The 27530-nt window shown below is 41.8% G+C and overlaps 1 protein-coding gene across 2 annotated transcripts in view; it reads left to right on the forward strand.

Annotated features, from left to right (window-relative positions):
• PDK3 (pyruvate dehydrogenase kinase 3) overlaps positions 1-27530 on the forward strand; it is a 72384-nt gene that overhangs the window by 22193 nt on the left and 22661 nt on the right. For both annotated transcript variants that reach the window (XM_079764679.1, XM_079764680.1), the window contains exons 3-6: positions 2772-2843; positions 9667-9851; positions 12961-13050; positions 26209-26286. In XM_079764679.1, the coding sequence (XP_079620805.1) occupies positions 2772-2843; positions 9667-9851; positions 12961-13050; positions 26209-26286 (425 nt within the window). The remainder of the gene's footprint in view (positions 1-2771; positions 2844-9666; positions 9852-12960; positions 13051-26208; positions 26287-27530) is intronic.

Below are 27530 nucleotides of genomic sequence, written 5' to 3' on the forward strand. Positions count from 1 at the left end.
CATTCTTAGGGCTGAGAATAAGTTATCTGAGAAACACTATTGGGAGGTCTAGGAGATCCAGTGTCCAGTCCCTGTTCCAGACACACAGCACAGGGGCCCTGGAACCCAGGAGAGATGACGACCATGGCTTCGATCTCATAGTCAGTTGCTTTCTACCTTAAATGCATAGCTTGTTTCAGAAGGAGCAGCAGGTTTGCATGAGACTTCCTTATTGCTCAAGGCCATCATTAGAGATTTCCAAAAGCAAGTATATAAAGCACTATTGGGGCTACTGTGGGTGGGGGTTCCAGGCAGGCTAGATGACTTTCAAGTCCCCTGGTCTTGGTGGCAATGACAGTCAAATATTTACTATCACTTATTTAAAAGGTAATTCAGGAGCTTCAAAGTGAATTGCTGGCAAAGCATAGACTCAAAATACTGTGCCAACTCTTTGTGTCTCCTCACCATTCCTTTTCCATGGCCGTTCTAAACACACACGCGTCATTTCCTCCTTTTCTTAAACATTCAATTTCGAAATAATTTCCTACTTAACAGAAGGGTTTGCAAGACTAGTAGCAAGAATTCCCATGACGAACCTTTACCCAGATTCACTAATTGCTAACATTTGACATTTGTTCTACCATTCTCATTCATATTCTTTCTCTGTATATAAATGTGTGTATGTATATCTGTATGTGTGTGTATATATATGTGTGTGTGTGTGTGTGTGTGTGTGTGTGTGTATGGCAAAACACACACACATATAATACACGCACATGTTATTTTTTTCCTGAAACATTGCATTAATGCTAGACATCATGCCCCTTCTACCCCTAAATAGTTTAGTATATATCTACTTAGAACAACTCTTAGAAAACCACAGCATGTTAAATTTGGGGATTTAGCACTGATCCAGTACTATTTTCTAATATGTAGAACTTGTTCTTATTTCATCAATTGTCCTAATAGTGTTCTTTTTTAATAGAACACCCTACCCCCAATTTAGGAATCCAACGCACGATCATGCATTGTGTTTAGTTGTTATTTCTTTTCCCTCTTAAGGGTGGCCTTGCAGGGTGGTTTGACCTGATGATTTTAGCACTATCTAATCCATAGCTTTATCTGCCCAGAGACTTAAAAAATATACCCAGAGATGAACATATGTTATGCATAGTCACAAAGGTCAAGTGAGGCTGATTAATAAAATGTAATTTCTATCTATTTATGTGCTTAATGGTCACTTTTAGTTGCTTAAATAGCCTCTTCCTCTGTCAGAGCTAGCTAGTAGGATTAGTGTCATTAATCTAATTGTTAGACATAATTAGAATAAGAGATAATTCTTTCAGGACATGTTAAGATCCAAAGCAGAGATCACACACCTGTGAGTAATTGAAATCTCTGCATCCCCACCGGATCCAGCAGGTCCTGTGTGAATGTAGCTGCTATAGTCAAGTACCTCCCTGGGTCCCATTTTTCTGTGTTCTCTAGATCTTTATGTTGGACATATCATTTCTTATACTGGCCCTGATTGAGATAAGGAGCTAGTCTTTTAAAAATACATATTTTTATTGATTTCAGAGAGGAAGGGAGAGGGAGAAAAAGCTAGAAACATCAATGATGAGAGAGAATCATCGATTGGCTGCCTCCTGCACAACCCCCACTGGGGATCAAGCCCACAACCTGGGTATGTGCTCTGACCGGGAACCGAACTGTGACCTCCTGGTTCATAGTTCGATGCTCAACCACTGAGCCACTCTGGCCAGGCGGATAGGGAGGAGCTATTCTTAATCCTGAAGCTGTTTCTGAGTGTTTAAGAGAGTTTAACTCTGAGAAGGAACCTTCATTATTTCTGGTTTCTAAGTTCTTAGCGCACAATTCAGTGTCACACATGTGCTTCTTACAATTTATGTGCACTTTTTTTGGGTAATTAAACTCTAGATTTGGTGTGTCAGTTAGGGTATGTTTGTAAGAAATCCAGCTAAACCTGGCTGAAACAATTCATTGGCTTGTTTGTCACTATAAGATCCAGCCATATCCGAAACCGGTTTGGCTCAGTGGATAGAGCGTCGGCCTGCGGACTCAAGGGTGCCAGGTTCGATTCCGGTCAAGGGCATGTACCTTGGTTGCGGGCACATCCCCAGTAGGGGGTGTGCAAGAGGCAGCTGATCGATGTTTCTCTCTCATCGATGTTTCTAACTCTCTATCCCTCTCTCTTCCTCTCTGTAAAAAAATCAATAAAAATATATTAAAAAAAAAAAGATCCAGCCATAGGATGAGCTTTTGGTGTTGCTTTGATTCAGAGGTTTCTTGAGCTTCTCAAGGTCCTGCTTTCCATGGAGTTGGCTTCACTTTCAGGCTGGATTTCCTCCTGGTGACAGAATAGCTGCAACAGTCCCAGGCTTCACATCCATACAGCAAACTAAAACAGCAGAGCAAGTTGATTTCTCTCCCAGAGACCTCCATTAAGTCTTTCTTATTTTACTGTTCTGAATTGAGACAGTATGCCCATTCCTGAGCCAATCCCGGTGTCCAGGGATATGTGACGCAGTAACAGGCTTAGACCTGGACTACCAGACTAATTAGGAATGAGTGACAAGAGAAATAGAATTGCCCAGAGAAAAGTCAGGCCACGCAGGAGCTGTGCGTGGCATTGGCTTTTCCCGAAGCACTTGGACTGCGTGGGGGAGGGGAAGGGATGTTACTTGAGTGAAAATTTGGGGTACTCTACGGAAGAGGGAAAGGAGAAATGGGTGTTGGGTAGACAGCTAACACAGTAGGTCTTCTTTTTTCAGGTATATGCAGAGCTTCCTTGAACTTTTGGAGTATGAAAATAAGAGCCCGGAGGATCCAAAGGTCTTAGATAAGTAAGTATGGTACCAAACTCATCTAAAAGTCAAAAGGTCTAGGTAAAAAATGGTTTGGTGAATGGAGCTCATGTCAGTAAGAACCAAGAAGTATAATTTGGATGGAAGCATTAGATTTCTTAATGGGTAATGACTCAACATTGCCTTTTTTGAAATTTAAAAATTGAGTTAAAAATATAATAGTTACAAAATGAATAATGACACTTCAATTATAGTTCATTATCTAATTCTTTAAAAAATTTTTAAATTAAATTTGTTGGGGTGACATTGTTTAAATAAAAGTACATAGGCTTCAAGTGTACGATTCTATAATACGGCACCTATATATTCCATTGTGTGTTCACTACCCACACTATATTTGCTCCTCTTTACTCTTTACTACCACTCCCCCAACCCCATTTCTTTCTGGCAACCACCATACTGTTGTCTGTGTCTAGGAGTTTTTTTTGTTTGTTTGTTTGTCTTGTTTGTTCATTTGTTGCTTTCAGTTTTATATCTTACATATGAGTGAAAGCATATGGTACTTGACATCTTCCATCTGACTTATTTTGCTTAGCATGGTATGATCTAATTCTTAATACTTTTGTGCTTATGGGGAACTGGTGCGGGCCCTCACTCTAAATGTTGCAGTAAATGTTCCACCTAGTGGTCGTTTTAAGAATGCAGTGGTCTCTTTATATGCATGAATCTATCTACTCAGTCCTTTTCAGTATTTTTTTAAAATATATTTTTATTGATTTCAGAGAGGAAAGGAGAGAGAGAGATGGAAACATCAATGATGAGAATCCTTGATTGGTTCGAGCCCGCAAGCCGGGCATGTGCCCTTGACTGGAATTGAACCTGGGACCCTTCAGTCCGCAGGCCGATGCTCTATCCACTGAGCCAAACCAGCTAGGGCTACAGTATTTTTTAAAAAATATTTATTTATTTAGACTTACAAATTCTTTACTTTTATAGCTTAAAACAATCCAGATGCAAATTGCATACAGTTAACTAACTAGGCTATTTGTGACAGTGATAAAATTTTTTCTCTTTTTATTATATCATGACACATCTTAAATCTTCATGTAGTCTTTTTAAAGTTAGTAATCCTGGCCACTGATGAAGTTCTTGCATTATATAGAGTGTCTCCCAGAAATGTATACACAATTTGAATGATTATAAAGTCCGTATTTATTAACATACAGTTCATTTTCAAAATTTAAAAGAAAATACAGAAATGAATAATTTTTTTTGTCAATGCCTTTTTTCAAACTGATGACCATTCTGGTCCAGGCACTACTGATAATGTAAAGCAATGGAATCGCAAACATCAAAAATCATTTTGTTTGGTATTTGTGCACCTTTAATTAGTCAAGTCTTGCCAGTTTTGTACCTTAAACTTTTATCTTTTATGTATCCCCATAAAAAAGTCCAGTGGATAAATTTTCTTTGTTCAAAGCTTAGTCTGGCTTCACCCACTATATCAAATCAGTTAAACCTGAAATCGAGTGAAAATTGAGTTATCAGCTGTTAAAGTGTGTATATATATTTTGGGGTACCCCCAAAAATGTATACACACTTTGAATAATTATAAAGGCAATGTTTGTACTTCAACTGCATTTTCAAACTTCCAGTAGCATTTTAGGATGAATTTCCTTTGTTCAAAACTTAGTCTGGCTGAAAAGAAAGCAACGTCAATTGAGCTATCAGCTGTTAAAGTGTGTGTGCATGTTTTGGACACCCTGTATGTTGTTACTCTGAGTTGGTGACATTTTACAAAGACATTTACTTAAGATATTAATTGCATAATTCACTTGAAATGTGTTTTACATTAAAATTACTACTTCCTGGTTATATAATTAAGTACCACAGACAGTTCAAAGTTTTGCTTGATGAATTATAATCACAAATTGTAGTCTGCTCTATTACATATAGATTAAGTGGTTTAATAGTGTGTGATGCAAAAGAGATGTTTGAAATTATTCACTAAAAGCATTTAAAACTTTTTGCGTGACACTGAAACGTATATTAATGCTTGAATTATCCTTTGCAAAAATATTTTTACATATGACAGTCTAACCTCTGTCATCCACACCCCTGAATACACCAGTACTTTGGCAGTTGACTGTTCTTTACAAATCTGTCTTATAGTCTTCTAAATCTGCTACTCTTGCTTGCTCTTCCTTGTTCATCTATTTAGCCACTTGTAGAAGGACCAGTGAAAAGCTGAAATCTTTTCTTCTAAAATCAGGACCAAGACAAGGATGCCCCCTCTTGCCCCTTCTATTCAGCATAAGTACAGGAATTCCTTCATATATTTTTCTCTGTTGCCTTCTGATTGATTGGTGAGAGCTCTCCTGAGTTCTTGATTTGCTCAATGCCCATTTCTTGCACTGTACCAATAAGCTATTACACACTCTTTAAAAAATGTTCCATGTGTTATTACATTTGAATGCAGAAAACCAATAATGGTTTTATTTTGGAGAAACAGAAAAGAGTGTGCTTTTTATATGACAACTTTGATTCTATTGCTGCTATTATGCACGAAGACCACTAAATTCTCATGCTGATGGGAAATATTTCTGTTTTTCATTTTCATTTAACCAGAAAACACAAACCCTAGCTCTGAGTGTGGCTCTTTCCCTCAAGAGAAATGAAGTATCCTTTTCACATTACTTTCTCCCTGTTTCATAAACACATGAGTGAATGCATATGGCAGGCCCGTTGTGCTGAGGAATTTCTGAGTAGAAACCTGGTCCACACAATTATGAGACTGAGCACCTTACATATAGATGTTCCATTAAAACAGTGGTCGGCAAACTCATTAGTCAACAGAGCCAAATATCAACAGTACAACGATTGAAATTTCTTTTGAGAGCCGAAAACCGACTTCTGCACATGGGCCACGAAGTTTCAATCGCACTGTACGTGCGCGCCCGCACGTGGTATTTTGTGGAAGAGCCACACTCAAGGGGCCAAAGAGCCGCATGTGGCTCGCGAACCGCGGTTTGCCAACCACTGTATAAAAAGAACTAGAGAAACTACACGTTATATAAGACCTCAGTGCCAGGCATTTGACCCAACCCTCTCAATTCACCGATAGGGAAACTGAGGTCAAGGTGTGAGGTGACTTGCCCAAGATCATAACATTAGTTAGTAGTAGAGCTGGATCTGGAAATCACATTTCCTTTTCTGTAGGACATTGTTCTTGACCATGTACCATACTGCCAGCACTGCTGGGTCAAGCCATGAGTAGCTAGGTCAAGTTTAGTTGTAAATTAAAATATAAAGGGGAAAATATTGACCTGTTTTATACTTGGCTAGGTGTTTGTGCAATGAATCTGTGAAACGTGGAAGGAAGGTTAGAGCCCCAGATGCAGTATTTTCCTTACTATCAACTTGTTTTTTAAAAATATTTTTTTATTGGTTTCAGAGAGGAAAGGAGAGGGAGAAAGAGATAGAAACATCGATGATGAGAGAGAATCATTGATCAGCTGCCTCCTGTATGCCCCCACTGGGAATTGAGCCCATAGCCTAGGCATGTGCCCTGATTGGGAATTGAACCATGACCTCCTGGTTCATACTCAACCACTGAGCCGTGCCAATTGGGCATTACTATCAACTCTTGCTGTCATTTAAAGTTTTAAAATTAAATGAATCCAATCCAGAAGCTTTGTTTTCTCAGAAGTCATTAGCAAGTAACAGTTTGCTTGGCTGATAACTTAAAAATTAGGACTAGCCTCTTTCTAGCTTCGAATTTTAGGACACAGATTTATGGAAGTATGTGATATTCAGTTTCTGCTGTGTGGTTCCCAGAGTCCTGTCTCAATTTCTGGAACAGGTTGTCAGTCTGATGTGATTTATGGTCATGAGCCTGCATTGTAAACTGCCAAGTTCTGGATCCAGTGTGTACAAGATCTTGGTAATAATAGCTCTCACTCAGGGAACTTCGGAAACTTGCCTAGGTGCACGCAGCTAGTTAGGATATTTGGGATTTTTGAAGCCTGGGGCCCATAGTGAAGGAAGGAGTGAAGATGAGTCATGTTACTCATAGTAGTAGCCTTTTGTGTTCCGTGAGAGGTTATATAGGAGTCACGGGCAGGGAAGTCATTTAAGTAGAGTGAAAGTAGCTTAGAGGACAAGCACATTTATGTAATGACTAAGTGACCCGGTGCATGGATTCGTGCACATTGAAAGGAAATTAATTAGAAAGTGTCTGGTGGGGCAGGACTGGGCGAGATGGGCCGGACACTTCCTGGAGCCACCTCCAGCAGTCCCTCCCAGGCGTCTGCAGAGTGAGCGGGGTCCCTCTGGCAGGTGGGGTCCCTCAGCTTGGCCTGTGGGATCGAGCTGAAACTGGCTCTCCGACATCCCCCGAGGGGTCCCAGAGTGCGAGAGGGCACTCTGCAAAGTTGCTGTCGTACAGGATGTGGAACGTAAACGCAAGTGTGCAGTAAACTAGATCCGGGACCAACAGTGCCTCAGCAACAACATAACCCATGGCCAAAGGTGGAATCATGCTGCCCTACGAGGAATCAGGCTCTCTCCTCTCTGGTTCCAGGGTGCATCACCCGAGAACTGCCGCTGCCAAGTCACTGCAGCTCGGCAGCTCCTGCATTGAGTGTCTGGCCCCTGGTGGTCAGTGTGCATCATAGTGACCTGTCAGACAGTCGGACACTTAGCATATTAGCTGTTTATATATATAGATAAGCTTAGAAGAGCCCTGGTAGATTGGGGAAGTAGCTGAGAACTGAACCATGGAGGTAAGTCTCCTCCCTTCAGATAAGTTGAGACACAGAGCATTATGGCCCTAGACAGTTTGGCTCAGTGGATAGAGCATAGTCCCGAGGACTGAAGGGTCCCTGGTTTGATTCTGGTCAAGGGCATGTGAGGATTAACAACAAAACAAAACAAAACAAAACAAAAAATAAAGAGCATTAGGTAAAGGACAAATTGTCCACCATAAAATTTCTTGTGAATAATTATGACCTCCTAATTTCAGAGTTGATTTACTCATCTTTGCATGCATTTGTTACAGACATATTTCATCATTGGGAAAAATAAGACTATTCAGATAAGTAAAAAGAAAGTCACTCCACATTTCCACTGCCAGGGGACAACCATTGTAAACATTTTCCTTCCATCCCAACTTTTAACCAGGCATACATAGACATTTGTATGCTTTTTTTTTTTTTTTACAAAAATAACGATGTGACGTTACAGATCTATAGCAATATTCAGTTTCATAATAGTCCATCTAAAGATAAGTCATGGGATTTGAACTCCTATCTTTGGGTTTTAGAAGGCTTTACAGTTTTCTTGTGACTACGAACAGTGCTCTTAAGCAGTGGTTGCCAACCTGTGGTCCGTGGACCACTGGTGTTTCATGAGGTCCGAAAGGTTGGCGACCACTGCTCTAAAGAACAGCTCTTAAATACAGCTGTTGCACTGTTTTTAATTTCTTTTTCTTTTATTATTTGCGAAGGGGAAGTTTTTGGCATTTGCGTTTCCTCTGGTAATTCCCCTTTGATACCAGATTACTTGCCTAGTTTTCCTTTAGGGGGCTCATCTTTTTTTTTTCTTTTTTTTATTTAAGGATAGTAACTCTTGCAAATAGACTTTTCCCAGTTTCCCTTGTTTTTTTGACAGAATTGCTGAAATTCTACCCAGTCATATAATTTCTTTCTTCCTGGTTTCTGCCCTTGGTATTAAATTTAGAACAGCCTTCCTTACTCCAAGGTTACATACTTTCTCACCTGATTTTCTTTTATCTTTTATGTGATTTTGCGCTTTTGCATTTAAATCTCTTAACTCACTGTTTGGCTTAAGACGTGAAATTGGGTTGTGACTAAATTGTTAACCAGCTGTCCCAAGTAATTTGATTGTTTCCCTATTGATTTGCAATGCCACTTTATCGATATGCACAATTTTTATACACATACACTCACTCACCCTTCGTCCTGGTTCCAAGCTTTTTATTTGGTTCCATTGACTTGTCTTTCTCTTCTTAGTTATTTACCATCCATAATACATTTTCATTCTGCATCTTTACAATAATATACGACAATACTTAAATAGGTTTGTTTTAATTGTCTTTATCTACATTTCATCACTATATTTTACTGCTATGAGAAATATATTTCAAAATTTTACTCTTCACAAGTTTGACATTATTTATTCATTAGCATATTGAATAAATAGGCTAATATGCTAAGTGTCCAACCATCCAAACCTTTTGCTTTGGAACTCCATAATAAATCCTTGGAAATTTTTTTGGATTGTCCTCATGTTGTCAGAAGAAATAATATGCTCTGCAATTATTTATTCAGCAAATATAGAACCTGTGTTATATGTAACTAGAGGCCTGGTGCACGAAATTCCTGCACGGGTAGCGTACCTAGGCCTGGTTGGCAATCAGGGCTGATTGGGGCCTTCCTTCATTCCACATCGCCCCCTGGTGGTCAGCGCATGTCATAGCGAGTGATCGAACTCCCGGTCTCCCAGTTGAACTCCTGAGGGGCCACTTTGCATATTAGTCTTTTATATATATAGATCATTTATTCAAAATGTCAGTGGATTCCTTAAGAAGGTATTTGAGCATTTTTTCTTTACTGGAACTATTTACTTATTGTGTCTCCGAAAGAATTTCTGTAGAAAGTTTCAGGCAAAAAGTTGGGTAATACTTTTGTTTCCCATGAGTTCTTCCTTGTAGCCTGTAATGATTATGATGTCTCTACATATAGAAATACCAGAAGGTAAGTAGTCTGGAGATGGAACTGGGAAGGTTATGCATCAGCCATAAGATATAAAGACGGACTATTTTTGTTTCTCTCCCACACAGCTTTCTACAAGTTCTTATTCAAGTCAGAAATAGACACAATGATGTGGTTCCTACAATGGCACAAGGAGTGATTGAATACAAGGAGAAGTTTGGGTTTGATCCGTTCATTAGCAGTAACATCCAGTATTTTCTGGATCGCTTCTATACCAACCGTATCTCCTTCCGCATGCTTATTAACCAGCACAGTAAGTTGGGCTTTGGTCCAGATTTGAAATGGTAATCAGAGTTATTTCTTCCATATGTTACAGATCTGCATTTTTGCTGTCTGTAGAAATTTCATTCCTAGTTAAGTTTTTTTCTAAGTAAATCCTATCTATTAAAAAGCTATTCATTAGTATTCTTTGTTCAAATAAGTCATTGAAAGGCTTTTTGATGCTAAGCCTTTGCTGTCCCATTCCTGATGGGGGCGAAGGTCCAGCTTTAATGATGCTGTATTAATCTCCAAACACTTTTATGTGTCTCTGAGAGGATGTTCTAGTATTTTATCCAGGATATTGGATGGTTTCCCTTTTGGTTTTAAATACATTGTTCCTGGGAATATTGAATTGGCATGTTGACAATATGAGCAATTGGTCTTTTATGTCATAGTGATCAGTGAAAACAGATTAAGCGAGTTACCAAACCATAATCCTGAGAGATTTAGTCCACTCTCCAGGCTGATAAGCAAATAAAAAAAAAGCAACTAAAATTCTCTCCACAAAAAATTTGGGGCTTATTTTTAGCATTGTCTCTTTGCCTGACTTCATAATTCTTTTTTTAAAAAAATACATCTTTATTGATTTCAGAGACGAAGGGAGAGAGGGATAAAAATACCAATGATGAGAGAGAATCATTGATTGGCTGCCCCCTGCACACCCCACTCTGGGATCAAGCCCACAACCTGGGCATGTGCTTTGGGAATCGAACCATGATCTCCTGGTTCATAGGTCAATGCTCAACCATTAAGCCACGCCGGCTGGGCTGATTTCATAATTCTTATAAAAAAGCATCCACACATCTAGAGTCTAAATCATCATCTTTACTGAATCACAAAATGGCTAGTGTATCTTTATTTTACTAATTTTATTTATTTGGATAAATGAATGTTATACAACTATTACATGAAGGTTGGACCCCCTGGCAATGGGCAAGGAGACACCAGATTGGTGGTGTCGCTCTTACATCCATCAGGGGCAAAGCAGGCGCACAGTCCTTATTTCATTCTAGCTGATGCCTGTGTTGTTGGCCAGCTGTTTCATGCCTGGGCACATAAAAAAAATAAATGTGGGTTGGTTCTAAATGTATAGCTTTTAAAAATAGAAATGTATGCTGTGTACCTGAAACCAATATAATATTGAATGTCAACTGTAATTGAAAAAATCATATTAGTTACAAATAAAACATATAACTCTTCACAACAATAATCAAAGCATATCACTCTGATGATATGACAATAAGGGTAATTTATTATTTTAAAAAATATGACAATTTATAGGAGACTTGAAGGAAAAAAAGAACCTATATACTATTTAACTAAACTACTTAGATAACTATAATGTCTTTCTGACCTAAACCTGTATTTGTGTATATATGTACATGTTTTTATTTATTTTTTAATATATATATATTTATTGATTTCAGAGAGGAAGGGAGAGGGAGAGAGAGAGAAACATCAGTGATGAGAGAGAATCATTTATTGGCTGCCTCCTGCACACACCACACTGGGGATCAAACCGTGATGTCCTGGTTGATAGGTTGACACTCAACTACTGAGCCACACTGGCCGGGCTATACATACATGTTTTTAGATCATGGACTAAGCTTGTCACTTCTGATTTTCTTTCACTTAATCAGTTGGAACTTTATGTATTGGCCTCGTGCCCATATTCAGCATTTTTATAATTTAAACTCCCCCCTAGATTATTTAAGCATTCTCCTTTTGTGAAATCTAAGTTGTTCCCAATTTTTGTTTGATTTAAAAATAACTACATCAAAAATAAATAGATGTCATATATATATACACCTATAAACACTTGAATTTAGGTTACTTTTTCCTTTGGGGCTCCTTTTGGCTTTTTTTCAGAAGTAAAATTTGCCAATCTTGTGTATTTTGAAAGAATTTATACTTTTAAAAATACTTGAACATTCCTGGCCAGGTGGCTCAGTTGGTTGGAGTGTCATCTTATACACCAAAAGGTTGCGGGTTTGATTGCCAGTCAGGAAACATATCTAGGTTGCAGGTTTGATCCCCTCGCCTGGGGTGCTTACAGAAGGCAACAGGCAACAGATCGATGTTTCTCTCTCTCCCTTCCTCCCTCTCTCAAATCAATAAACATATCCTTGGGTGAGGATAAAAAATTAAAACAACTTTGGGGTTAAAAAGTACTTGAACAAATATCATTTGTGTATACAACATTGAAAAATAATCTCCATGGTGGAGGCATTTGAAATGTTCACTGTGAAGACATCTCACAAGCCTGGCCTAATGGTGCAGGCTGTGTTTTCTAACTATTTAGTGAATGTTGGATTAAATGTCCGCAGTAGTACTGAGAAGGTGGGTCAAGTTGAAAGGTCAAATTTTTTTCATCCAAGTTACATTGGGTCAGGAAGAAGGGATTGGACACTTGGCATGTGTCACTGCTTTAGGACCTGCTGAGTGCTACTGACAGGTCTTAAAGCACATCCTTCCTTCTTCGTTGTCCCATCATCATATTATATTCAGGGTGGGGCAAAAGTAGGCTTACAGTTGTTGATATGCAAAGGATACAATCTATATAACAAAAGCCTAAGCGACCATTATGGCGGAACAACCAGAATGACCGGTCACTATGATGCACACTGACCACCAGGGGGAAGATGCTCAATGCAGGAGCTGCCCCCTGGTGGTCAGTGTGCTCTCACAGGGGGAGCGCTGCTCAGCCAGAAGCTGGGTTCATGGCTGGCGAGCGCAGCAGCGGTGGTGGGAGCCTTTCCTGCCTCCGCAGCAGTGCTAAGGAGCAGCGAGCAGGCGGGCGGTAAGGAGCAAGAGCTCCTGGACTGCGAGAGGGCGCAGGCCGGGCTGAGGGGAATCCCCCCCACCAGTGCACGAATTTTGTGCACCGGGCCTCTAGTAATAAATAATAATTACAAAAATGAACTCTTGTGTTTCGCATACAACTGTAAACCCACTTTTGCCCCACTCTGTATTCTGTTACTTTAAGTCACTGTGGATGCTAAAATGATTCTTACAAACACAAGAATCCTCCATTTTTCTCTGTTTGACCATCCGAGCCTGCTTTGTTTATAATCTCTCCCTTCCCTTTTGTGTTTGCTTAGCACTTTTGTTTGGTGGTGACACAAATCCTGCTCATCCTAAACACATTGGAAGTATCGATCCCACCTGCAACGTGGCTGATGTCGTGAAAGGTAAGGAGACCTCTGTAATGTTAGTGATTGTACTTCAAATAGGATGGTGGTGCTATCAAGGCAGCTTGGCGATAGGGTTATGTTGCCGAGTTGTTTGCCGAGTCCTTAGGCCCAAATATGAAATGTTCTTTTTAGGCAGTTCAGGAAAAGATGCATAATTCACGCTGCTCAAAATGGGAGTTTCTACTTCATTGACTAGGGTTTTACTTCTAGTTCTATGTTAAACCATGAACATTTGTCAGCTTAAGTAGGATTCTAAGTTTTGATTGCCACCATTATCTGAAAATCTCAGAGAATGCAAATCCTTGTTATAAAATTTGGCTGAATTCACGTGTTTGTAAAATGGAAGCATCTTTTGACGTGCACCCAGGCTTTAGAATCTACATGGCATGTGGGCTTCGTGGGGTCACTAGACATCGAGCTGGACACTGTCCCAGTAGCCTTGGTGTAAAACAGAGCCCTAAAACCATTTGTCCCTAATCCCCGGGCGCTTTGAATCTGAGCTGCAGTTTCCTCATTATTCATTTAAGATAGATGCCAGCTCCAGGAAACCTTCCTGGTTCCAAGTGATCCGCCACATTTCTAGACCTCTTTTTCAGTTGTCTTCAGGAGTACAGTTACTCTATGCAGCCTCACATTCCCAAATTGTCCCTTCCCAAGATGATATCTCCTATTGTGGCCGTCCTCTCCTTCCTCTAAACACACAGAAGTGTTCGTGGCCACCACTCTCCTGGTCTTCACCAAGGATCTTTGTTGCTCTTCCATTTTCTGAACTGTGTAGCTAGGTCAGTAGGAGGTAGAAGAGGGCCTTGTCTGCTTGGTAAAGCACTCAAGCCCACCTCGAGCAGAGTGACCTTTGCTGCTGGAGTTAGAGCCAAGGGAGGTGGCCCAGTGTGTACAGCCTCCACACTGGAGGAATAGCGCACCATCAGCAGCCAGTGCTGCTTATTTACCTTGTGCATTCTTTGTATTATAAACTAGAGGCCCAGTACACAAAATTCATGCACGGGTAGGGTCCCTAGCGGCTGCTGGCTGCTGGCCGGGACCTTCCTTTGTTCCGCGCCACCCCCTGGTGGTCAGAGCACATCATAACAAGCAATCGAACTCCCAGTTGGTCAAACTCCCGAGGGGACACTTTGCATATTAGGCTTTTCTATATATAGATACTAGAGGCCCGGTGCACAAATTCATGCATGGGTGGGGTCCCTTTACCTGGCTGCCTATTGGGGCCATCTGGCCCAGTCCTGATCGGGGCCGATTGGGGCTGGCCGGCCAGCCGGAGGGGAAGGACCACGGGAGGTTGGTTGGCCGGGGGGAGGGACCGTGGGAGGTTGGCCGGCTGCGGGATGTTGGCTGTGGGAGCACACTGACCACCAGGGGACAGCTCCTGCGTTGAGCGTCTGACCCCTGGTGGTCAGTGCGCATCATAGCGACTGGTTGTTCGGTCGCTTAGGCTTTTATATATAGACTAGAGGCCCAGTGCATGATTTAATCATGCACCTGGTGTACCAGCTGGCTGGCTGTCCGCTGGTGCCCCAGGCCTTCCGAAAGCCTCCCGCGCGGCGGAGGCTTTCGAAAGGCCTTGCGCCGGCGCAGACAGACAGACAGCTCCCCCGCTTTGGCTTTTGATCGCGGGGGAGCCGGCTGTGTGTCTGTCCGCCGGTGCCCCAGGCCTTCCGAAAGCCTCCAGCGCGGCGGAGGCTTTCGGAAGGCCTTGCGCCGGCGCAGACAGACAGACAGCTCCCCCGCTTTGGCTTTTGATTGCGGGGGAGCCGGCTGTGTGTCTGTCCGCCGGTGCCCCAGGCCTTCCGAAAGCCTCCAGCGCGGCGGAGGCTTTCGGAAGGCCTTGCGCCGGCGCAGACAGACAGACAGCTCCCCCGCTTTGGCTTTTGATCGCGGGGGAGCCGGCTGGCTGTCTGTCCGCCGGTTCCCCAGGCCTTCCGAAAGCCTCCAGCGCGGCGGAGGCTTTCGGAAGGCCTTGCGCCGGCGCAGACAGACAGACAGCTCCCCCGCTTTGGCTTTTGATCGCGGGGGAGCCGGCTGGCTGTCTGTCCGCCGGTGCACCAGGCCTTCCGAAAGCCTCCGGGGCAGCCATGACACAGACGCTGAGCTCGCGGCGCCACTGGCGCCGCGAGCTCAGCGTCCTGCTGGCCCAATCAGCTACCCCGGCCACCCTGAGTCCCACCCCCTGCGCCTCCTGCTGGCCCAATCGTGGGCGTAGCGGAGTGATGGTAATTTACATATTACCATTTTATTATGTAGGATATTTTTATTGATTTCAGAGAGGAAGGGAGCAGCAGAGAGTGAGAGAAACATCAGTGATGAGAAAGAATCATTGATTGGCTGCCTCCTGCATGTTCCACACTGGAGATTGAGCCTGAAACCCAGGCATGAGCCCTGACTGGGAATTGAATTGTGACCTCCTGGTTCATAGGTCAGTGCTCAACCACTGAGCCACACCAGCTGGGCTACTCTGGGCATTCTTTTAAAAAAATATATTTTATTGATTTCAGAGAGGAAGGGAGAGGGAGAGCAAGATAGAAACATCAATGATGAGAGAGAATCATTGATTGGCTGCATCCTGCACGCCCCACAGTGGGGCTCGAGCCCACAACCCAGGCTTGTGCCCTGACCAGGAATCAAACCGTGACCTCCTGGTTTACAGGTCGATGCTCAACCACTGAGCCATGCCGGCTGGGCTACCCTGGGCATTCTTAAATTCAGGGAGGAGGACCCAGGCCTAGGGGCCTTTGCCCAGCCTGGAATTGCCAAGCTGTTCTGGCCTCTGTTTAATTAGGAAACATTCACTCAAATTCTTTCCATTGTAAGATGAATAGATCCAGCCTCAGCTCCCTAAGAATCCTACAGGTAACTCTCTCACAAGAGAAGCCTGTGGTTAATCATGACTTCTGCAGGCCCCTGCTGGGGGAGGGGAACAGGATTGGTCTTGGCATAGTTGTATGTTCATTAGACCATAGCCCAATGTCTTTTATGAATCAGAAAGCCAGGTTCAGATAGTTGACTGCCCTTACGAAAAAAAGGTGCACATTCATAATGCAAAAGTGCATTATTATACGCTGCGTATGTGCCTTTTCTCTTGAACTGCAAGCAATTGGAGGTCAGGGTGTGTGTCTTAAACTTGTTTTGTAACTTACATGGAACTTAGTATATGCCTTTTAGATGGTCAATAAGTATTTCTTGGTTTGATAAATTTGAAACTGAAAATTTACTTCTTTAAAAACAGCTTTATTGAGATATAATTTATATACATACTATATAATTCACCCACTTAAAGTGTACAATTCAGTGGTTTTTTTTAGGATATTCACATAGTTGTATAGCCAGTGCCACAATCCAATTTTAGAACATTTCCATCACCCCCGAAAGAAACCCCCATACCCTTAGCAGTCAATCCCCACTACCCCTCTTCCCAGGACTAGGCAACCACTAATCTACTTTCTGCCTATTCGGGACATTTTATGTGAATGGAATCATACAACATGTGGTCTTTTGTGTCTGGCTTCTTTCACTTAGCATAATGTTTTCAAGGATCATCCATGTTGTTGCAGGCATTAGTACTTCATTCATTTTTTATAGCCAAATAATCTTTAGTTAAATGGATAAACCACATTTTGTTTATTCACCGGCTAATGGACATTGGGTTAGCTGAGCGATTTTGGACGTGTTATGTAAACTCTTTGGGCGGCCTCAGTTTCTTCATTTATAAAATGGTACATTCACCTGTATCATAGGGTTAAATGAGTTACTATATGCAGAGCTCCTAAAGCAGCGCTAGCACCCAGTCAGCGCGGTACACAAGTTTACTAGCAGAAGTCCTTGGCCTTCACGCAAGTCGTGTGGCTTCTCATTTATACCACTGATTATATAACAGGTTGGTGCCTTTACATTTATTTTTGGCACAAAGTCTAAAATATTTTTAGAACTCACGTAGGACATTTAGAAGACAACTGGATATTTGACATTCAAGAAAGATTGTTAATTTTTGTAGGTGTGATATTGGTATTGTGTGTTTTTTTAAAGGAGTCCTAGCTTTTTGAGAGAGGTATTTCAAAATATTACGCATGATAGAAAATGACACGTGGGATTTACTTTAAATTATACAGAGGGGAGGGTAGTGAAAAAGATTTGGCATGTGTTGAACACTGTTGAAGCTAGTAATGGGTACGTGCGGATTCTTTATTCTGGGCTCACTATTTCTTCACAAATACAGTCTTTCATTAGTTTTTAGGGAGTTTTTAAAATATATATATATTTTCAGAGAGGAAGGGAGAGGGAGAGATAGAAACATCACTGATGAGAGAGAATCATTGATTGGCTGCTTCCTGCACACCCCTCAGCTGGGATCGAGCCCCCAACCCAGGCAAGTGCCCTGACTGGAAATCAAACCGTGACCTCCTAGTTCATAGGTCGGCATTCAACCACTGAGCCATGCTGGCGGGGCAGTTTTTAGGGAGATTTTAACCATGAATCAGCGACAGGGAGTTCTAGGCAACTGTTAGCCCTTCCGTATAGCAGAGGAATGAGCAGTGCTAAAGTGAGTCAGAGGCGTTGGAGAGGGTGAGGAGGAACCTGCTTCAACTTGCCTCTCGAGGCCAAAAGAATCTTGTTTTGCAGCGCTTACTGTCTGTACTGCTCTTATTGCACTCATTACCAACTACCCGGCCTTGACAGCTGTACTTCTGTTGATCTCTCTAACTGGGGTGTAAAGTTCGAGAGGTCTGCAATTACTCTCACCCACGTGTGCATCACTCCTCTTAGGGACAGAGATTTTGTACCAAAAACCAGCTGAAGATCACGTGCAAAACAGTTCAGTCAATATTTTAAAGAAAGAAACCGAGAGTTCTGTCTACAGCCTGCCTCACAGCTTCCTGCTTCCTTTGTCCTGTGTAGTCATGATTTTGACCGCGGGCCAGATCCTCTCCTTTCCCCTCCCTCTTCCTGTGCTCGCTCACAGCCTTATCTTCACTCTTTCTCTTGACCCTTTTGAGTTTTCACCCAGTGAGACCACTATTGCATAGTGAACAAAATTTACTCCACCCTCTCATTTCCTCATTTCTACCACTTGTTTGGCGTAATTTTTAAAAAGTTACATATTTTTGCTGATTTCAGAGAGGAAAGGAGAGAGAGAGGTAGAAACATCAATGATGAGAGAGAGTCATTGATCAGCTGCCTCCTGCGCGCCCCACACTGGGGATCGAGCCCGAAACCTGGGTATGAGTCATAGATCGATGCTCAACCACTGAGCCATTCCGGTCAGGCTGTTTGGCATAGCTTGAAGTCTGGCTTCCTGGTGAGACTGTGCCCAATAAAAGACACCTCCAGGTCCCTCTGCCACTCAGAATGCTACTTCCTCCAACACATGCATATGCATGCACACTCCTACCCCCCACACTCACGGAGGAAGGAGGGACTGGCATGTCCCCTGCTCCCCACTGCCTCTTTGAAACCATGCTTTTCATTTCTCAGCAGCCTCTTCCCTTAAGGAAAAAACAGTGGAGGATGGCTTCAGATTCTCAAAATGCGTAAACACATCAAGCAGCATCCATGCAGTCAACTTCTCTGCCACCCTTCATTCCCTTCATAAGTCACACCTACTGATACCCACAGCACACTAAGTACACTGGCTTGTACATACTTACTTGATGCTGTTGTGTCCCACCCATCTGGTGAGGCATATGTTTAGTAAAGGTCACTTATTTGTCCTCAAACCATTGGTATAAGTTATACCACCTGTTGTGACTACATAATTTATTAAAATATTAGGGGCCCAGTGCATGAATTCGTGCACCTTGAAAGGAACTGTGGGCCCCGAGGCTGCGGTGGGCACAGGGGCGGGTCTTGGCCCATCCTCCATGCCCCCACCCGGCCCCTCCTGCCGCGTCCCCTAGTCCGCTGTGTGCTGGCAGCCCTGCTCCCGCCGCCGCCGCTCCCACCCACTGACGGTGAAGAGCAATTGGGGCTGGTGCCAGCAGTGGGTGCAAGTGGGGCTGGCGCTGTCAGCATCTACGAGCAGCAGCTGCTGCCCCGATTGCCCTTCAGGAGCAGGGGGAGGTGGAGAAGCCCTCAGGGGCAATCGGAGCTGGCAGCCGCTGCTCACACCCACTGACGGCGCTGAGTGATTAAGACCAGTGCTGGGCTCCGACAGCGGTGGGACCTCAGCTCAGCGCATGGGAGCAAAGAATTTTCAGTAACCACCAGAGGCTCGCCCTAATAACAGCGACCAGTGTCCCGCCTTGCTCTGGCACCCCCGCTCACCTGATCCACTATCCCGCAAGGCCAACGCCACCATGGTCCGTGCGCGCCCCCTGGTGGTCAGCACATGTCATAGCGACCGGTTGTTCGGTTGTTTGGTTTTTCATTTCTCAGCAGCCTCTTCCCTTAAGGAAAAAACAGTGGAGGTCTATTTGCATGTTAGCCTTTTATTATATAGGATGTGTAAACTTGCCCTAGCTTGTTTTATCAGTGGTTAGATGGTTAGAGTGTTGGTCTGTTGACTGAAGGGTCGCAGGTTTGATTCTGGTGAAGGGCGTGTACCTCGGTTGCAGGTTCGATCCCCACCCCTGGTCAGGGCACATGCGGGAGGCAACCAGTTTAAGTGTCTCTCTCACATTGATGTTTCTCTCTTTCTGTCTCTCCCTCCCTTCCACTTTCTCAAAAAAAATCGATGGAAAAAATATCCTCAGGTGAGGATTAACAACAACAACAAAAAAGACATGGGAATTGGAATATTCATAGATGTATATGGTATTTTTCAATCTAGATAGATGAGCTAGAACCCTATCCATATTCAAAGAAGAGGCTTTGGCCTTATATGAAAAGATGGGTAGAGGAATAAATGATGTATTTACATGTGCATTTTAAATCATGTTTATGATAATAGTCATATTTTATGGTTTCCCACTTTAGCCAACATTTTTGTCAATCATCCAATTCCTGTTCCCAGTTGAGTCAGTGAAGGAGACTAATCCTATGTTACCAAAATAATAATAAAAAAATGCTCATTGAAGACAATAGAAAATGTGGAACAAGAGAGAAGAGAATAATAATGACCTGCTTTTTTGAATTCATACCAAATTTACAGATTGGTATAAAACTGGGAATGATGTAAGTAATCTTTATCTCTACAAAATCCATGGTCTTTGTGTATTTCCCCATCTCCAGCACTCATGTCCATCATACATGGCCTCCTGGGCGAATTCAGTACCTGAAGATAGGAGCCTCTATTCTGCCCTCTGTATCAGTATTGTTGGAATCCTTCCTATGTCTGATCTGCAGTGCACATAATCTCTATAGTCAAATGATTTTTCCAGCCAGGTGTGTACAATCTTTATTCTTCAATGGGGCCTTAAATCAGTTACCTTTCCTGCCATGGCAAAATGGGCTGGGCCACCTAGCAGGAACCCTGAAGGTCTCTCTTCTCCCTGTGTAGACTGAAGCAAATGTTAACAGTCAGTTTTCTATTTCATTCCCCATGGGCCCTATTAATTAATTTGGTGAGTGTCAAAATACCTGAGTAGATGCTCTTTCTGGCTTAAAAATAAGACTGTGAAAGGACAAATAAGGCAGAGAGCACCAGTGGTAAAAATGCCTAGAAATTCTTCCATTTCTTCTAGCAAAAATGTACTGGAGTGTCCCCCCCAAAGGCCCCAGGATCAACAACACCCAGAAGGGCTCAGAGTGCCCCGGCCTCTCCAGTTGTTGTTGTTCTCTTCCTCCTCCTCCTCCCCCTCCTCCCCCTCCCCCTCCTCCCCCTCCTCCCCCTCCTCCTCCTCCTCCTCCTCCTCCTCCTCCTCCTCCTCCTCCTCCTCCTCCTCCTTCTCCTCCTCTTCCTCCTCCTCCTCCTTCTCCTTCTTTTTCTTCCTCTTCCTTTCCTTTTCCTCCCTCCTCCTTCTTCTTCTTTTCTTCTTCTTCTTCCTCCTCCTCCTCCTCCTCCTCTTCCTCTTTCTCCTCCCCTTCTCCTCCTCCTCCTCCTCCTCCTCCTCAAGGAAGGGAGAGAGATAGAGACATCAATGCTGAGAGATAATCATTGATCGGCTGCCTCCTGCACACCCCACACTGGGGATCGAGCCCGCAGCCAGGGCATGTGTCCTTGGCCGGAATCGAACCTGGGACCCTTCAGTCCACACGGCGATGCTCTATCCACCGGCTAGGGCCAGCTTTTCTTCCCAGTACCCACTAGTGCATGTCAGTTTCCTTGGCCTCTTAGTGAAGTTTAAGAACACTTCCTTCCTCTTTTTAGAGTAGTTGGTATTTTTGACGAGGTTTTTACCTTCTCGTATGCTCTGAGATTTCTCAGTTAATCTTCTAACTTGGCATCTCTATCTCTAATATTGTTTCCCTTCCTTTTTGTTTTAGGAAGCTTTGTGTGGAGGGAGTTGGGCTTCTGGGTTTTAATTACAGCTCTACCATTGATTTTCTCAGCTGGAAAGATCCTGGTTTAGGCCAGTCAGATGTCCAGCCCAGATGATCTGTGTGTGTGTGTGTGTGTGTGTGTGTGTGTGTGTGTGTGTGTGTAGTACACACGCGTGTGTTTGCCTATGCATGCACGTGTGTTTTATAGCCTTAGGAAGCCTTAATGAACTAACAATGATTCTGTGCTTAGATCTCTTGAGACAGACTAGAGAAAACTTTTTATGTAGAAGGGTAGGGACAATATTTTTATTTTTGACTAGCCAGTTGTATAAATGTATAAAAGTGGGGTGCATCACATACATTAATTGAATGTGCAGAACGCTGAAGCATGCCTCCTTGTCGCTTATTTAGCACATTAATATCTACCTTTACACATCTGCAAATTATAGACTCGAGGTAGTGAATGCTAGAATTAGTATTGTAAAGCAGTTTCTGGGAGGTTCCTTCCATTGTGACCCTTTCCTCCTTTCTTTGTGAGAAACCAGGAAAGAAAATGGAAAATCCAGTGGGAAGATAATTTTAAAGGTACAAACTTAAATACTTGGTACAAAAGTCACCTCTCGCAGCGATGTTAGCCTGCCTGTGTTGTTCCTATATGCCAGTAGGCTTAGCATAATGGCATACAAATGGCATCCTGAAAGTGTGTCATTATTTTGGTTCGGAAATAATGTCTTGTGCTCTCATGTGGGGCTCTTCAGTTTGCGAATAACAGAGACCCACTCACACTAGTTCAAGAAACAGATTTATTGAAAGAACCTAGTAGGTCCCATGAAAATCCAAGGGCAGGAATCACTTCACAGTCGGAGCTATAGACATTGGAACTGGGAAACAGAAAACAAGGCTGTTTTCTGTGTATCTTTGTAACTGGGGTTGCCAAGTCCTAGCCCCTCTGCCTCTCTCTCTTGTCTGTAGACTGGCAGACTTGTTTAGGGCAATGGCCAACGCAGGCCTTCTAGATGATGATAACTCTCAGAGTTTCCTTTTTGTCTTCTGCCCTGCCCGAGTCTTGATCTGAAATTCTCAAAAGATGAAGTTCATTGGCTCAGCCTGTCTTTCTGCCCACGACCACAGGTTGTAGGATTTTGCTCAGCCTGTAGATTGGTTGCCCTTTTGTTAGATGCTCTGCCCCCCCACATCTCCAGTCGGCTGTGGTTTGAAGGGTGAGAAAGGGTCTGGAACTTACAAATATCTGGTGGTTCTCACTCGGGGTGCACTTTATTTGGAACTGTTTACAAGGGTTTCTAAAAAGCAGCACATCTGTGACTTTGCAATGCTTTGTGGCCATGTACACCACCTTGTTCTGGCACTGGCTTCTTAAACTTGAGCCTCACGGTTTTCTGTATCCTATTAAACCTGTTAAGGACCTTGGCACCTTCATGTTTGTTTTTTCAGCACTCACTCAAATTCATCCTTGCCCCGCCTCTTCTAAGATATTTATAAACAAATGATTATGTGTATTCACAACAGAGGCCAATATTTGATAGCAGAGTTCTATGGTGAATTTTGAATAGGCAAATCTTCTAATAAAAAATTAATAAAATAGCCCTAGCCGGTTTGGCTCAGTGGGTAAAGTGTCAGCCCATGGACTAAAGGGTCCTGGGTTTAATTCTGGTCAAGGGCATGTACCTCGATTGCAGGCTCATCCCAGGCCCCGCGAGCGTGTGCTGGAGGCAATCAATTAATGTGTCTCTCTCACATAGATGTTTCTCTCTCTGTCTCTCCCCCTTCATTCCACTCTCTCTAAAAATCAATGGAAAAATATCCTCGGTGAGGATTAACAGAAATTAATAAAATAACCTCCATAATGTATTAAATTTTCCTGTGTGCTTTTTCTTAAATTCCTGGCTAGGTTGGATCTGTTCAGCTAGTTGCTCGGTGAACCTTCACCCTACTCTTTATGACTTGGCCTTTTAAATAAATAATCAGTCTTGTGTGTTTACAGGTTGAGTGTTCTAGCCTGGGGGAAGTATATATGTGTCACACCCACAGTTTTGTTAGGTACTTTATGATCATTATCTTATTGTCCTTGAAAACTGATCCTTAAAACAATGAATAGCATTTATGTTTAGTGGCAGTAATAATAATTTCCTTTTAAAGATTGTTTGGAGCCCAGCCGGTGTGGCTCAGTGGTTGAGCCTCAACCTATGAACCAGGAGACACGGGTTTGATTCCCAATCAGGGCACATGCCTGAGTTTCAGGCTCAGTCCCCAGTAGGGGGCGTGCAGGAGGCAGCCAATCAATGATTCTCCCTCATTGATGTTTCTAGCTCGTTCTCCCTCTCCCTTCCTCTCTGAAATCAATTAAAAAAATTTTTTTAAAGATTGGTTGTAATTACTTGCTCAGATGTATTGCAGATAAAAGTAATTTGGTAAATTATATTTAAAATTTTGGTTTCTAATTAAAATTAGAAAAGTCTTATTTGAAAGCTTGTTGTTAAAAGTAGAACTTGCATTCTACCCCAAAATGAAAGACATGAAATTATAAGCCAGTAGTTAAATTTTGGTTATTTGGTGATGTTTTAAAGTTTTTACATTTTTATATTAGTTCACTTAAATAGAAGTGAAATAGAAGTTTGAGTACATGTGTGTTGTATACACCCCAGTACCCCATGATCATTCATGTCCTGGGAGAGATAGTGACTGAGTTATCATGGCCCAGCCTTGGCTTTCCCGGCAAGTGGTCCCCAAATCTAGCTTCTCTTCGGAATTACTTGCTAAGCTTTTTAAAATATAGATTTCCAGGCCTCAACACAGACCTACTGCATCAGAATCTCTATGGGGCTTATTTTATAATCTGCATTTTTTAAAAAAAACTTGGTAGTGAATTCCACATACAATGAGATTTGGGAACCACGCAAGGCCTCTGGTTCCCAGTCTGACAAAAAAAGAACATTTCTCATCCTGGCCTGGTGGCTCAGCTGGTTGGAGCATCATCTCATGCACCAAAAGGTTTCGGGTTTAATTTCAATTAGGGCACATACCTAGGTTGTGGGTTCAATCCCTGGTCTGGTGCATACGGGAGACAACTGATCTATGTTTCTGTCTCTAGACTCCCCTCCCTCCCTCCCTCCCTCCCTCCCTCCCTCCCTCCTTCCCTCCCTCCCTCCCTCCCTCCCTCCCTCCTCTCTAAAAATCAGTTTTTAAAAAACCCATATCCTTGGGTAAGGATTCTAAGAAAAAGAACATCTCTCATCAGTATAATTGATTTCACCTTGAGAACTTTCTCATGGGCAAGAAGATTGTTCCATTTATCAAATTCTTGCTAGCTGTGTATCGTGTCCAAGGCATTATGATGTGCTATGGGAATTTATAAAGATGTGTATGAATGTAGATTTTACTTTTACTATCCCCCAAATACTTGACTGGCTGGTGTATGTGAGTCTCATTGTGGTGTTTTGAGTTTTTCAAGCATCATCATGTGATTTTTAATTACAGCACTGATACACCATAATTTGTCATGATGTTTTAAAAATTCTTATTCACATGTGGTTTTAGGAAACACACTGGGTCTTTGGGTCCCAATTTGGCGGCTTCTATCTGGGTTCTACCATCTCTTCCGCATGTTGCATTTGTGTAATACCTTTTCTTAATAATACCATTATAATCTCATGCCACTGGGCAAGCAAATGCCATGAGGAGATACCACAGTTAGTGGATACATTTCCTTTTATGGTGAATGGAAGAACAATCTCAAAACACCTTTAAAGGTGTTATATACTTGGAGGAGTTGTTTTGAGGAGGGGGATTGGCTTTGTGTATGGATAGCAGAGCATCATTTTTAGATTTTAGGATTTGTTGGTTTAAATAAAGTAGCCCTGGAGGTTCTTGGTTGGCTTAGTGCTATTGTGTCACTAGGTGGAGATGTAGCATTGTTTGGTGCTATAACCAAAGCAGAAAGAGTGCATCTTGATTTCTTTTTACAAAAGTACTTTACAGATATTTAATGAGGTTTATTATAGCCTAGGGAAAAAAAACCTGCAAATTTAATATAATTCTATATTTTAACTTTTTATGGTTTCAATTAAGTCCTACTTTAATATCTGTTTTCACAGTGATGAACTCTTTTTTTTTCCTCTCCTCTTACTAACATTTCCTCATTATTTCATTTTGTCAGTTGTTCTAATGTCTCTGTCTGTGGTTCTTTTAATGGTTTAATTCTAAAAGTTGAATAAAGTAATCAGAATTTTTATTCCGAGGTCAAATATTATATACAATTTTAATTTGCTAGCAATATGAGGTCAATGAACCAAAACTTACAGTCTGAACACACCTGAATCTTATCTTTGTATTATTTTAGGTTGATATGTCACGTTTTAACATTTAAATTCTATAGGGCTTGAAAAAATTTTTTTATTGATTTCAGAGAGGAAGGGAGAGGGGGAGAGAGACAGAAACATCAGTGATGGGAGAGGGTCATTGATTGGCTGCCTCCTACACGGCCCCCACCTGGGATCAAGCCCCCGTAATCCGGAATCAAACCGTGACCACCTGGTTCATAGGTCAATGCTCAACCACTGAGCTACACCAGCTGGGCAAGCCAAAAAGGCTACTTTTTAAAAAGGAGGTAATTAATTAAAAATCCAACAAGTTAGAAATTGTCCTTGTTTGCTGATCTGTTATGTCTGTCTATCTATCTATCTATCTATCTATCTATCTATCTATCTATCTATCTACTTGTGCCTGTGTTATTAGTGCAGCAGCTAAACTTTTTTTCTTTCTTTGCAGATGCGTATGAAACTGCCAAGATGTTATGTGAACAGTATTACATGGTAGCTCCTGAGTTGGAAATTGAAGAATTCAATGGTAAAAGAATAACTTTAAACTTAAGTACAAAGAAGTTGACCCAAATCTGATTACACCTGAGCTATATTTAAGCGAGATCCTAAAGTTTTGCTGATTTAAAAAATCTTTTCTATATTTTTAAAACCTTTTCTATATCTGTGGTCAACTAGGTATATTGTTGTAAGGAGTTTTTGTACAGGAATGTGTAATCTATTAGAACTCAAAGTTCGTGGCACAGAAGAAAATGCACAAAGGTATAAATAGGCAATTCTCAAAATAGCAAATGCAAACAATAAACCTATGGGAAAATGTTTAACTTTATTAAAGAAAGAAGTACAAACAAAACCAAAGAGAAATGCCATTTTTGTCTTTCAAAATGGCAATGATTGAAACATTTTCTTGCCTCGAATTGTTGCCCAGAAAAATACTTTCTTACCAACACTTATACATTTCTGGTATAAGTTTAAATTGGTCCAGCCTTTCTCAAAAGATGCCACCAATATCCTTTCTCTTTGACCCAGTAAATTAAATTAGTAATAGTCATATTCTTTTTTTCATTAATAGTCATATTCTTTGGCCCAGTGAATTAAACTCAGAAAGTGTATTATAAGAAAATATTGATATGCACAGTCGTATGTACAAGAATGGTGATCACAGTGGTTTCCTTATAGAGAAAAATGAGAGGATCCAAGTTTTCTACAGCAGAGGTCATAAATTGTGGTTCACTCATAAGATAGAATACTATGCAGCCCTTTAAAATAATGCTTTAAAAGAATCTTTTAAACACATGCTATAAAAGTTTGTAATAGTGCAAGTTCACTGGAAAATATTTTGAAAGATTTCTAGCACCTAGGGAGAAACAACAGCTGTGTGGAGAGTAGGATTATAGCTGACTTTTATATTAATCATATGAGTCTATATTTCCATGTTAAATTTTTTAAATTTGTAAGTTACCAAAAAAAAAGAGACATACTCATTGTAAAAATATAAACAATACAGAAATATAGAGTAAAAGTGAGTCTCCACTGCTCTCTCAGTCCCATACAGAGCTTCATTTTTCACATAAATGGGGTTGGAAATATTCACGTTCTATGATGTGTTTTTCACTTTGCTTTGAAGATCTCTGCCTATGTTGTCATTTAGAGATTATCCATAGTGTAGATTACCATAATTTATAATTTATTTAATGATTTCCCAATGAAGGTGTGTGTGTGTGTGTGTGTGTGTGTGTGTGTGTGTGTGTGTGTGTGTCTATGTGTCTGTGT

Source organism: Cnephaeus nilssonii (genome assembly GCF_951640355.1).
Source record: "Cnephaeus nilssonii genome assembly, chromosome: X".
NCBI classification, from domain to species: Eukaryota; Metazoa; Chordata; class Mammalia; order Chiroptera; family Vespertilionidae; genus Cnephaeus; species Cnephaeus nilssonii.